The sequence below is a fragment of the Papilio xuthus genome, unplaced genomic scaffold, assembly GCF_000836235.2.
Source record: "Papilio xuthus unplaced genomic scaffold, Pxut_1.1 DF826923.1, whole genome shotgun sequence".
In the NCBI taxonomy this organism is placed as follows: domain Eukaryota; kingdom Metazoa; phylum Arthropoda; class Insecta; order Lepidoptera; family Papilionidae; genus Papilio; species Papilio xuthus.
In genome coordinates, this window is record NW_013531726.1 from 3378578 (window position 1) to 3392459 (window position 13882).

The 13882-nt window shown below is 32.5% G+C and overlaps 1 protein-coding gene and 1 long non-coding RNA gene across 11 annotated transcripts in view; one reads left to right on the plus strand and one right to left on the minus strand.

The window, feature by feature from the left end:
- scrib (scribble planar cell polarity protein) overlaps positions 1-13882 on the plus strand; it is a 74195-nt gene that overhangs the window by 22306 nt on the left and 38007 nt on the right. For 9 of the 10 annotated variants that reach the window (XM_013318398.1, XM_013318404.1, XM_013318401.1 and 6 more), the window contains exons 4-11: positions 4782-4902; positions 5457-5749; positions 6172-6417; positions 6718-6887; positions 8066-8155; positions 9234-9340; positions 12927-13094; positions 13442-13561. In XM_013318398.1, coding sequence (XP_013173852.1) covers positions 4782-4902; positions 5457-5749; positions 6172-6417; positions 6718-6887; positions 8066-8155; positions 9234-9340; positions 12927-13094; positions 13442-13561 — 1315 coding nt within the window. The remainder of the gene's footprint in view (positions 1-4781; positions 4903-5456; positions 5750-6171; positions 6418-6717; positions 6888-8065; positions 8156-9233; positions 9341-12926; positions 13095-13441; positions 13562-13882) is intronic. The other variant, XM_013318400.1, reaches the window with a different exon arrangement.
- On the minus strand, positions 10503-12419 carry LOC106122452 (uncharacterized). The gene is made up of 2 exons (XR_001228104.1): positions 12365-12419; positions 10503-11595 (listed from the first exon to the last, which is right to left on the minus strand). It is a non-coding gene; the product is annotated as an uncharacterized LOC106122452 (long non-coding RNA).

Below are 13882 nucleotides of genomic sequence, written 5' to 3' on the forward strand. Positions count from 1 at the left end.
TATTTGCTACTCTAATGATGAAACAAAATAAAAATAAATTTGTTCCGTTCCAAGTTTTATTCATAATTCCTTTCAAAAGCACTTATACAAACTCCATAGTGAATTGGTTTTTAATTAAAATAATTTTATGAGAAATTAGATTTTTGTTTAAGGACCGTAACAGTTTTTGTTTTCTCTAACTGTATATAGGTCTTGAAACGTCAAGTTAAAGTTAAAACGGAATAATATACGTAAATTGTTGCAGGTTTAACACGTTCAGTGCCACCGACTTGCAATGATATATTACATTTGTATGAAAAATCGTAGTAGCATTTAAAGTGCTAAGGAATTCGAATATTTGTTTACTAACGTTCTTTTTCCTTACTTTTGTTTTAAAGAAGGCAACGAATCTTGAAATGTGGGTCTATGGGTAGCGGTTACTTCGCTAATTTGGCGAATTCCGGTGGCGGCTAAAACAATATATGTTTTTGTGGAATGTGTGTGATAAGCGATAATACAGGGCGTGCCTCGAGACTCACTTTGTGGCGTCGCTCCTTATCTAGTTCCCAGTTTTTATGCAACTTCGGCTTATGTTGTGACGCGTTGATTACGTCCCATGAACACGAACTCTGTACTTGAGTGCCTTATTATACTAACCAAAGGTACTTACTGTACTTGATCTGTTTATTTCCATGCCGCAAGCAACTAACAGTTGATGATGTATCTGCCACCATTTTTTTTTCTAATTTCATTACAAGATATTGTAACGTTTAATAATTAATAGCGTTTACTTAACTCACACAATTTGGTGCATTTGAAGCGTTAAAACGCATCTACCGGGCTTTACGCCGAAACTGGTTTTTTATAGCCACAGTAAACCTAATTACGAGATGTGAGCTGATGCTATTTAACTGGATGCGGTTAAATATAATGTTACGGTTAAAAATTACGGTGTTTAATCTTAAAAAGCGTGCCACCCATTGCGAATTCTGTTAGAAAATATTTAGAATAATTTAAAAATGAATATATCAAATAATCTACGCAGATTTCGGTTTCGACTTTTATATGTTTACAACTAAAATTAATTATCTCTAATGCTTTATACGTTCAAAGCCAATACGATTTTCACTTGTGGCAGTGGACTTGTTGAAAATAAGCCGATAAGCAATATTACGACGTTTATATAAATGAAAATAAAAGGTTGTGTAGCTAACACATGCTTCGTGTAGTACTCGTGTAGTTACGTTTAACCGAGGTGATTCAGCGCAACTATTGTGCTAAACGAAGTGCAAAGAGATCTAAGTACTTTGACATGTGCTTGGAATGCGGCGTCAAGGCCCCGCGCGGGTGACATGAACTACGTATAGGTACTGCGTACTATCAAACATTGTGTAGCGGTGATATTAGTTACGGCATCACGCTATTTTAATGTTCGGTGGCCTTGCGTGGATTGTACATCGTAAATATTTTTCTTAAAGCAATGTTTTTTAGCGTATGGAAATTCCGTTTTCAACTGCCGATTTTCCTTCACGATTGAATTAGATTTTAATTGTATTTATGTGTAAAGTGATACCAATTTTCTATCACAACGCTTTTGCTGTTCAATTTTTATAATATCAGAAGACGTCTATACTTTTTTACATCAGAAAATGAACTGCTTCACTTGCTATCTATCTTAAACAACATCCAGCCTTTTATTTGTTATTTACTTAACAAACAAGGTTATGCTATTTTTATAATGCCTGCATCGACCGGTTTTTCTACATTAAGAGTAGTGTAATGAGAATATCTTTTTCAGTTTAATACTAGCTTTTGCCCGAGACTTCGTCTGCTCCGAAATAAAAAACTTATTTAGTAGTCTATGTTCTACACCCGTGCTAAATTTCATAGAAATCATTTAAGTCGTTTTGATGATAGTAACAAGCATCCATCCATCCAAATATCGCATATATAATATTAGTATGAAATCAATTCTTCTTGTCGTCAAAAGCGACGTAGAGCTACCTTACTAGGTTGGTGTGATCAGGTAACTCGGTCTTAAATAGTAGTAGAGATAACACTTCGTTTCGTTTGATTAGTTCGATGAAAATGTTTCAGGATTCTCAGTTTACATTGTCTCGTTACATGTTGAGAGTATTAACCATTGTGTAAAAAGGTACAAGTAGGTCTTATGAGGCTATAATATTTTAACGTCTTAAACAAAATAAAACACACTTTTTAACGTTGAAACAAATTGCACACGTGTCAACATTAAGTGGTATGTCGCCATTTCGTTTAAAAACAGGCGAAGTGTTATAAACAAATGTTTGACATATTTTTTTTAATATCTCAGAATTACGATTTCGCGGTAACGTAACCCGGTTTCTTTAAAAAGCTTTGAACTCGACAAGTTCAGAGCTTTTATTTCATATCAGTTGAAATCTTGCTCAGAATAAAATTGTTGAGCTGTATAATTCTTTTTTATGTAATTTAAGCTTGTTTTACTGTTGTTTAAAACAAATTAAAATAAATTTTTTGGATTACTTTATTGCATTTGATAAATGTTCACACTCAACAACATAATGAGATCTTATTAATAACTATGTTTATAACTTAAATGTTTACATTTTCCTCGTAGAATCATCTGTGCAGTAAATAATAAATGTTTATGTAAAATAAATAAATAAATAAATAACATGTGTCATAATTATTATTAGTGTTTTTGAAATATAACGTAGAAAAAAATCTAATTTTACGGTAAATCGCTAACCATAAGACTAATATGTGTGATGCAAAATACGCAGTAACTGTATTCCATGAACGTGCATAAGTTACGAAGTTATTCAAGTTATCGAGCTTGCTTACAATAATGCTAAGAGTTTGTAACAACTAAAAAAAATACAAAAGAATATGCTGTAAAAACATTCAAAACTACACAAAAGAAAATGAAAGTCTATTGATAAAGTCTATCGTAACCACGTTTTTTGTACTATGAGAATATTTAGAATTTCAACACTCTATTATGCGTGCATTTTTCAGTCCTATCGTTATGTAAGAAAAACATATTAGCATATGTATATATGTACATATATCTTCTTTGAAAAACTGATCTAATATGTCGTTGTACTTGTTTTTCCTCAGTGAAAACCCTATTTTGACATGGATAGATTAAATTTTAACGAAACAAATCCTTACTAATATTATAATTGAGAAAGTAACTCTATCTGTCTGGCCTTCTTTCACGCAAAATCTACTGAACCGATTTAAATTAAATTTGGTACACTGACAGTCTAGAACCCGGGAAGGGACATAGGCTACTTTGTGTTTAATATTCCATTTACGCATAATGAGTCATACTCATAATCCCAACAGTTATTATTTGAATACAGTAATCCGTCACTATTGTTTCCAAGTTGTTTGGACAAAATATAAAATGACACGCTATGACGAACCTTCAGATTATTAGGCCAAGGCAATGCCAAAAGAAGTTTCTTTGATATATGAATCCTAATAAGATTTACGGTTCCATTAGTCATGTGGGTGCTCAGTATTGTAATGCAAAACGCATACGACGATTTAACCGAAGCGCAGTTTATTAAGAAAACACTATGACTAACTTTAACTGCGTCAAAGTAAATTAAAAATAGAAGTTGAGTTCTAAATGAATATTATTTCGTAAGATTTCAAATAATTATCAAAAATAAGATATGTTATGTCTACATTTTACTGAATTAAATTCCATTTTTGTATATGCATTCTATGAAAAATGGAGATTTCGTATTTGTTCTGATTTTAATCCCAGATATATTTTGTACATATAAGTTTACTTAGTTATGAACAAGGATCGTTTACTGTTCAAATAAAAAGATTTATATGAACACGTTGTACGAATAACATGAATAAAAATTTTAAACTTTAAACTTGTTAAACTTACATAAATGCTTAAAACAATTTAAATTTTTGTATTATAGTAACAATAGTATTAAATTAATTAGTAATTTATTTTTCTTCTCTCTAAAATTATGTTGAACGAAAGTTTTAAAATGATTACATTGTGTCTGTTATGGGTGGGACTAAAATACCCCAGTTGGGCGTAAATACTGGGGAAAATACTTTAGTAAGCTACGTAACTATTAAGTAATTAGAAAAGCGTATTTTTCTCGTCATTTTACTGTAAGGTTTCTCACAAGTACATTGGCAGTGCATTCACGTAACCTTATTCTATATTTATATAATCTGTGTAAATGAAGTATACATGGATCACCACAACTCGCGTGCGTTTGTTAATTTAACAGAAATTGTACTAATTAACTAAAACAATCGACATATGTGTAACCGTCTACGCGCTTTATGCTCTTGGCCTATATTTACTGTTCTTATTGTAAGCTTTAGTTAAAATCATTTCCAAGGTTTATTAAAACTGTTACGCCTTCATTCTTACAAATTTATTCTTTTTAAACTATGATTACGAAAGGCATATTTTTATGCTTTAATATGCGGTACATTTGTAGAAAGATTTAACGTCCACCAACATCGTCATGAACTTAAAGTGTCTTTAATACGTAGAAATAGCAACAATTTAGTATTAAGTAGTAGATCATTGGATCATAGCTTTGTACATAGTAGTAAGTTTTAATAATGTCCGATACTTACTCATAATTACACTTACTTTGATATAAATTTTATGGTTATTCTTGTCTATGCTTGTTTAGTGAAAATCGTGACAGTTTATGTATTCACCGTCCGTTCCCGAAACGAATCGGCATTGTTAAATGCTATCTTGGGTTACAGTTGAGTTTAACAAATGAAATCTTTATTTCCAGCCTGATGTCATTACAGTCGCTTGAGCTGAGGGAGAATCTGCTCAAATCTCTTCCGGAGTCACTTAAAAATCTAACCAAATTGGAAAGATTAGATTTGGGCGACAATGAAATAGAAGAGTTGGTAAGTTTTTATTTTACATCATAATAATGTTAGAATATTTGTTTCTTTTAATGTTATTCTAAACATTACATTATATCAACTTTATTCGATAGTTGCATGGTTATATGTCCATGAAAATAATTGACATCAAATTGTTTTAAACTGCTTTGAAAAGAACACTAGGCGTAAAAGTTTTATTTTATGAAATGTATTTTAAGGAAACAAAAGGTTCATTATTATTAAAAGTTTAAAGTGCTCGCTGCATTGTTGTTGGATTGTCGTGTCGTGGGAATGAATTCGTAATAAATAGCAGCACGACTTGCAATTAAATTAAAAACTTTCTGTAATCCAAACTGTATAGAAAACTGCAATTGAATTGTACGTGAACAATTTATATTACATTAAAATGTTCTTTGGTTAGTTAATTGTTCATGTTTAATGAATCATATATGAAATAATAAATTTCATATAGTATGGTGAAAGACATTCAAAAAACAAAACCCAAAAATTTCTATAACAGCTCTATGTGAATAAAAATTTGTTTTACATAATAATTTAAATGTTTGTCCTTTCAGCCAGGGTTCATCGGTGAGTTACCAGCATTAGAAGAACTATGGCTAGACCACAACAAACTGCAGTATTTACCGCCAGAGATCGGAAACCTAAAGGCGCTTATATGTCTGGACGTCAGCGAGAACAAGTTGGAGAAACTGCCGGAGAAAATCGGAGGCCTTTGCTCTCTGACCGATTTGCATCTGTCACAGAACATGCTCGAAACTGTGCCGGATGGTATCGGAGATCTGTCTAAGTTGGCCATATTGAAGTTAGATCAGAATCGATTGCATACGTTAAACGAAAATGTTGGAAGGTTAGTTAAGTTTCAGTCTTTTTACTTTCATAGTTGTAGAGTTCATACCCATACTTGTATTGTACTTACACTACCTTTTCCTAATCTTGGTTTCTAAGAAGTAATAGTAAAACCTGGTCTAGTTTTAAATTCAATATGTTAATCCAATTTGAAATTTATTGTTGTTCTCTTATGTCTTAACTTATTTATACATTATAATGACCTGAGCAACAATCTTACTAATATTATAAATGCGAAAGTTTAGATAGATGGTTTGGTTATAAGGTATCTCCGGAACGGCTCAAAGGATTTTGATTTTTTAAATTTGACACATATATAGAACTTATATAGCCTTCAAGAAAAAATAGCGTACCGAGCCTCGGGCGACATGTAGTATTTTATATAATGTTGCCGTGTTACTTATAAAATGTATAATTTTCCAGATGCACGAACCTTCAAGAGCTAGTGTTAACAGAGAACTTTCTAATGGAGCTACCGAAATCGATAGGCAACCTCAACGAGTTAACAGTATTGAATGTGGATAGAAATTCATTAGCAGATATTCCCATGGAGATAGGCAATATGACGCTGCTGGGTGTGTTGAGCTTGAGGGACAATAAACTTAAGAAATTGCCTAATGAATTAGGGAATTGTAAATCTTTACATGTTCTGGATGTCAGCGGCAATCGGTAAGTCCTATAAATTATATATTTCAAAGATGTTTTAATGTCTAAATAGAATAAGGTACAATCAGTTATATTTGTTCATGAGTTTAAACGATATAATAAGAAATTTAGAGAAAGGAGATAAAATATTTCACTTTTAGATTTGACATAGATTGATTAAGTTGAAGATTGACTCCCGTCAATACAAAACAGTGATATCTAAATGATAACATTTATCTTACTAAAATAAAAAAAATTGTCTCCTCTGATGAAATTAAATCAATGTTACAATTTTTGTTGTGAGTTTTTGTTTCTATTTTTCAGGTTACAATATCTACCGTACACCCTGGTGAACTTGGAACTGAAAGCGGTGTGGTTGTCAGAGAACCAAGCGCAGCCTCTCCTCACCTTCCAGACGGACAGGGACGAGGCGACAGGGGAGAACGTCCTCACTTGCTTCTTGTTACCCCAGCTCAGTTACACACAACAACCAGGTATGAACCTTAGTACACTGCACATTAAGCTGTTTTTGTTTTCCTTTGCTTTTTGGTGTCGTGTTTGACCAAACGATGTTGTTTTTATAAACTAGTTGTCTCCCTCAACTTTATCTCCGTGGAATATAACTACAGAGTATTTTATGCGTTATTTATCTCTGTTCGAAAATAAATTCAAATGCATTTAGATATACTGGAGTTTCGCGGTAACGTACATTCAAACTTTTGTATTTATGTATATGTATGTATATGTAATATTTATAATATTAGTACTAAGTTACTTTCTGGAAGTATTTGGTTGTTTATAATAGTGACGTATGAAAACAACATTGTGAGGTATGGACGCTATTTAGCATACTAAATATCGGTTAAGTTTGGATTATGAGTAGCTTCGACATAGTTACATTAATATGTTTTTAAATAAATATAGTCAGATCACTTTGCCTAAGATCTGACCAAAATAAAAGAATATGTTAACGTTAGTATTATATTCGTTATATTTTGATTTTTATGCAAATTGAAACATCTTTTTTTTTCTTTACCTCCTTAAATAAAGTCATAGATGACTATTATTATATAGATTTATTCTATTGCCCATCATTGAAAAAGAAAGTAATAAAGCGAAATGTTTGAATTAAAGTTAAATACGTTTAAATGATATAAGTAGTAAATTATTCAAACTTTCGTGAGACTTTATACTAAACTGATATATAAACACGGCTAAACACTCACGTATATTCGTCCGGTGGCTTCATCAGGATGAGTGGTACTGGTATTATTTCGCGGACGCGGCCCGTCGCTCACTGATGAAGGGCCCCCGATGGGCTCGAAACAAGTCGGTGTCGCCACCGGACGAATATACGTGAGTGTTTAGCCGTGTTTATATATCAGTTTGATATAAATAGTATGCTAAATGTTATAAATGTTAAGTATTTTGTCCGTTGTATAATATTTTATTTGCGCTTAATATGCTTTTGTTTCATTGTGCGAGTTATCACGGATGCTTATAAGATTTTACTTTTCATTTTTTTTTTGTTTCTTCAAATTGTTACAATTACCCCATACTTTGTTTTTAAAAAGTGTATGTTCCTATAAGCAGCCGTGTGACAGTGTTGTTTTTGTTTTTGCCGTGTAAATATACTAAACAAATACTTTCCACACTTTCACAACAATATTAGAGTTGGATCACACGTCAGAGGTCGGCAGTGTAACGTGGTTCAGGGATCACAGATTTAATTCACAGTCACAGGAGCTAGATAGGATAAGAGGTAAGTACAGTTATGTGTTATAGACGTTTTCAAATATCTTGGCGGCTCGGAACATTGTACAGATCGCTGCGCAATTAAGTGTAGGGTTATGGCACAGCGCAGTGCACAGATCAAGGTCATCCGCCGAGATATTTGAAAAGACATGTACCTTAAAACTAAACTGCCTCGACACTTCTATTGACTCTTGTTGTCTTTGTTATGACAGAAGGAATAAAAGGGATAGCAATATTAAAAGACCAAGTGTCACAGCAGTGAAGTTGTATTATAAATACAGATAAAATATATATTTCGTTTATTCTATGAATATGAATTTTAAGATATAAGAAACTCTTTTTTCTTTGCTCGCATTTTTCACGCAATTTTTGTTGAGCACAACCGCACCGGTGATAGTAAAATGCTTACACACTATAAGTTATTTATAGAGCTAAATTAGATGTCGTTTTTAAATCTTCGTTTAGGAACAAAGAGTGATCTTGCTACGTAGTATAGCCACAATTAGAGAATAATTCTTATATATTAAAGACACTGTCTGTTTGTTTGTTTTAAATGTGTTTTGTCTGCTTTACTCATGTTTTTATGTTAGTCGATGTTGTATTCCTGAATGTATCAGAAAGGGTTGAATACATTTCGTAATAAAAACCTCATTGACTCCAGTAATCTGTTCCCGGTATGTATTTATCCAACAAAAGTGACGCACAAAAAAAATGTTGACAATTTTAGGATGCTGAAATATATTTAATTCTTGGGCCTTTTGTTACTAACATTTGGCTGCCTTCTCAGTCACAATATGTAGCACTAGATATCGTACGCGATTCCTTCCGTGCGATATTAAGAAAACACTTAATTAGTAACCTATATGTTTCTTCAGATTATGTTCTACATCTATGACAAAATTCATCAAAATCCGTTGAACCGTTCCGAAAATACCGTTTAACAAACATTCATTCATCCATCCAAACTTTCGCATTTATAATATTAATAGTAAGACTAATTAGTAAGTAAGGTTGACAAAAATAATGGATAATGTATTTTTTGCAATATTTAAATACGAAATAGTAATATTTGTGTCATTGAACAGAATCGAGCGTATGCCGAGACCACGACTCTGACGACGACTGGGAGGAGAAGGAAGCATCGAGGACTCACTCCGTCAAGTTCACAGAAGACGTTTCCGAAGCTAGAGAGGTGAGGATATGCTGTTGTTATTTATTCACACTACGTAAACGCCCCGGCGTCACTCGCTTCCCACGTATGTTGTCGTATGTACCAGCAGTACACAACATTAATACACGCGTAAGAGATAGGTGTAGGAAAGTTAGATCCTGGCTTAGGAGCAAAGTACGTATTTGCTCGAGGCACCGAGCTTATTCCGCAATGAGCTCTATTCTTGTAGCATTAGAGTAAGTTTTCCTTTGTTTGAGATTTAAATATTCTGGAAAGTTGATAGTTTTGTAAGTGCATTGTGTATTTAAAGCCTCTATTTGCACAGAATATGTAAACAAATTGTTGTATATTTTTTTTTTGTACAGTGTATAACAACAACAGATTGAACAGTATTATTTGTTTTTTAGTTTATTTTATTGTAATTTAATAAAGTTTATATTACTATTATTGTTTTATTTTGTATTTTTTTATAGCTTGTGTTATTATTGTTACTAACTGATTGTTTCATTATTTTTAATTGTTTTTTTTTTTGTATTAATTTTATGTTTTATATACTAGCGCAACCACGAGTTATAGTGATTCAAAGTTATGTAACAAAAATTACTTTTATTTACATCAGTTTACTAAAATTCTTTTATAAAAGTTGATATAACGTAGGTTTCTGAGACAAAGTTCTCCGTTTAAAACATATTGTTATTTCTGTTTTATCAAAGATAATGACAGGGATCACGATATATTTAATACAGAGGTTTTGGTCTCAGAAATCCACGATTAGTTGTCCTATGCCCAAATAAAAGTACTGTAAATATTGTTCAACAATTTATTCAGTGTCAGGCGTGCGCTAGTATATTATATTTAAATATTGTGTGTTTGTGGTTTGTTCGTTTTTTTCATGTGTAATTATGTACATTTCATACTAGATATCAAATATCCCGTTATTTTGTTATGTTGTGTACATGTTTTGTATTTAAATACACGTACTTTTGTTCCCGATACATTTGTGAAAGAAAAAAATTCATTCATTAAATCATTTTTATATGATTTTAATATTATTCAACGAACATAGAGTAATCTTTATAGAATTAAAGGGCAGTTTTTTATATCAAAAGTAAGATCATAGAATTATGACTGCTTTGACAGTATTTTGTATCTTTGTGTTTCGTTAACATGCAAAAAAAAAAGATAAAAATATCTACTAGTTGCAATTTATCAAGCAAAGTGGGGTGAAAATAATTAACACAACAATTTATTTTATTTTATTACACAAAATGTATATAAGGCGTACACATAAGACGAGCATATGAAGATGTATGAATGTGAAAGAAAGGTCTTCCGGTCTTCAGGATAACGTCACTAAAATTCCTTGTATCTCGTCGTGAGTTATTCTGTTCATTTGTTAATCGAGTCTTCTTGTTGTTAGTTTGTTTTTGTAGTTGTTTGTTGTTGGTGGATAAGTAACATTTGGTTCGAAGGTGCCATCGATACAGGAGGAGAGTGAGAGTTCAGATTTCTCCCTTGGCGGTCTGCGGCGGCCGCTCAGTGCGGTGCGCAAGCTGGTCTCCCAGCGCAGGACGTCTCTGCAACGACTCTCCTCGTTAACTAACCTCAATGAGGTATACGTTATTTCAAATATCTTGGCGGCTAAGGCCATGTGCGCACTGTGCTACCCCCTTTCTTCACGCTACACATAAAATTGTGTTCTTTGCAGCGCAGATATTCCGAGCCGCCAAGATGTTTAAAAACATCTATGATTTACGTGGGTTGCATTCGCAATGTGATTTTAAAAGACCAAATATATATGTTTTGTTCTTAGTTAATAAGAAAATATTACAATCAGGAATGTACTTCAATTTTATTATTAGTCGACTTCAAAAAGAAGGTTATCAATTCGTCTGTATGTTCTTTATTAACACATCCAGTGCCACCGACTCGACTTACTAGTCCACTTTAATACGATTCAACTAGTAATATTTAAAAAGAGTCTGTCTTCTTCTATTAGACTGACAATGATTAAGTCGCGTAATACTTGCATGTTAAAACAAACAGAAATGCATGTCTGATAAAAATGTTATCAATTAATTTAGTTCTGTGTATCGTGTGTTTGCACACTTGTGTAAACACGATACAGGCTTTTATTTGAATATCGTAATTTAAGTAAAAATATATGTTTAAAAAGGTTTTATTGTGAACGCAACCCACGTTACCTTTTCATAAACCAAGTCTTGCCTCTTGATCGTGAATGTTGTCTTCGACTCCTTAGAACCGCAATGTTGTCGCTGGAAGTAGACTTAAGATCATAAATTATTATCAAGAATTTTATGTCATTATTGCCTTTATGTTCTAAGTTTGTATTGTAATATAATTTTTTATTCATTAACACTTTCAGTGCCACTGACTCGCCTGACGATTTGATACCATAAAATTGTAGTGGTTCTAAACGTGTTAATACTTTTATTTATGCCTGATATGAGATACTATTTGTTATGCCTTGATTTTGTAAAATATAATTTAGCAAATTATCAAATTATTTTGTTGCAGTTTTTGCATTAACTATTAGCATTTTATAATATAATTTAAACGTTTGTTTAAAACTTAAGTGTTGGGTTTTCAAATATATGCAATCAATCTTAATAAAATACACTCAGATCAACTAGATAGTGTAGAAATAATCTTTTCCTTATAAAACAACATACATGCTTTTACATAAAGATAAAAAATAATTGCTTTACACATTTGTGTATATTATAAAATTCTAATGCTTTTATCATCTATTTAGAGTATTTAGTTCACATTATTTTTATTCTATTATATTAATAATTAAATTATCGGTTAATCGAAGAACACAGACGTAAACGTTAGATTATTATAAAAAATTGCCACGCACAGATTGGTCAGTTAGGCATTAAGAGAAGGCTTAGTGTATATTTCTCGCAACTAAATCTACACTAAGGGAGTGTTAGAATCACAAATTGCATAATTGGTGTAATAAGCGCACAATCTAGAATATTGTAAGACATCACTGAGCACTGTTTGAACTGCACTTACAGTAGATTAGTGTATCAGTAGGCAGACGTCGACTCTCTGCGAAGGTGAGGACGCGTGTGATATCATATCCTGTACGATGTCATTATGAATCGTTACGACATTCCTTTAATAGGCTTAATCATGTTTTTCGGGTGGGACGTTTTATAGTTCTTTATCCTATTTGTTGCATTTTAGAAAAATATATTTAGTAGGATATTTATGTATTAGTATCAGTTTTATTGCTTTCAATTTTAAATGTATTTTTAGAATAATTGTTTTAAATCGCCTATAGGACGAGTTGACATGTTCATTTCTTTTTTTTTGCTCTAAAGAATTTTTTACTTGTTATAGCATTTGCCATACTCATTGAAACGAACGTGGTTTTATGTTAAAAATCTGATATGCAAGATGCCTCATACAGGACTTGGTGATGCAAGTCAAATAAAACAAACTACACATTTTAAGTCTTAGCTTTTTTTAATTCATGTATCTCATATTAGTAAATTTAGCTCAGCATGTGCATGCATTCCAGTAAAATACATTTTATAGAATTGTCGATACAAATTTAATATTCCTTTGTCAGACACCGTTCGTGCGTCAGAACACACCTCACCCGAAGGAGCTGAAGCTAAAGGCGCACAAGCTGTTAGCGGGCCGGTCGCCGGAGCAGCAGACCACGCAGCAGCCCCCTGCCACCAATGGAATAGCCATGTCGCCGCCCGACAACGAGACCGCCACAGACACAACCGAAGTCAGTACACTATATTCTATTATTTGATTATGACGACCCAATTGAGGCAGTGACTACTTTTAGAGGATGTTAGTTTAGTTGGTGAAAAATTATGTAATGAAAAGCGACAATTCTCATAGAAAACTACGACCACCAACGTATTAGTCTTTGGGGGTGCCAATTTTTTATACCAAAAAATATAACTACTTACCTTGTTGATTTTTTTTCCTAATATAAATATGAGCATATGAACCGTGACCCGCTGCTTTTATTACAGAATATCGAGTTATTATTTTGTCGTTGTAAAATTTTAGTACTAATGAGATACAAACTGACATTTAATTGATTTTAATATTTGATTTACTTAGCCTGTTGAAACACAATCACCGCCCGAAATAACAAGGGACGACGACAGCGACCAAGAAACACAAGAAAAGGAATCATCGGAAGACGAGAATGATGATAATGAAGATTCTGATGAATTAGAGGTAGGTGATAACATATTATTGGTATGCATTTGTTTATCAAAAGCGCCTCTGATCATATTAATAACCGAGTTTATTATGAAAAACTAGCTGTCGCCCGCGACTCCGTCCGCGCGGGATAAAAAATAGATGTTGGTCGATTCTCAGACCTACTCAATATGCTCATAAAATTTCATGAGAATCGGTCAAGCCGTTTCGGAGGAGTATGGGAACGAAAATGTTATATATAAGATGAAGAGTCTTTCTCTTAGACCATATTTAAACAAGTCTAAAATATTAAGTCGATGGTAAATAAATGTAATGCTCAAAGACGCTTGTGAATTG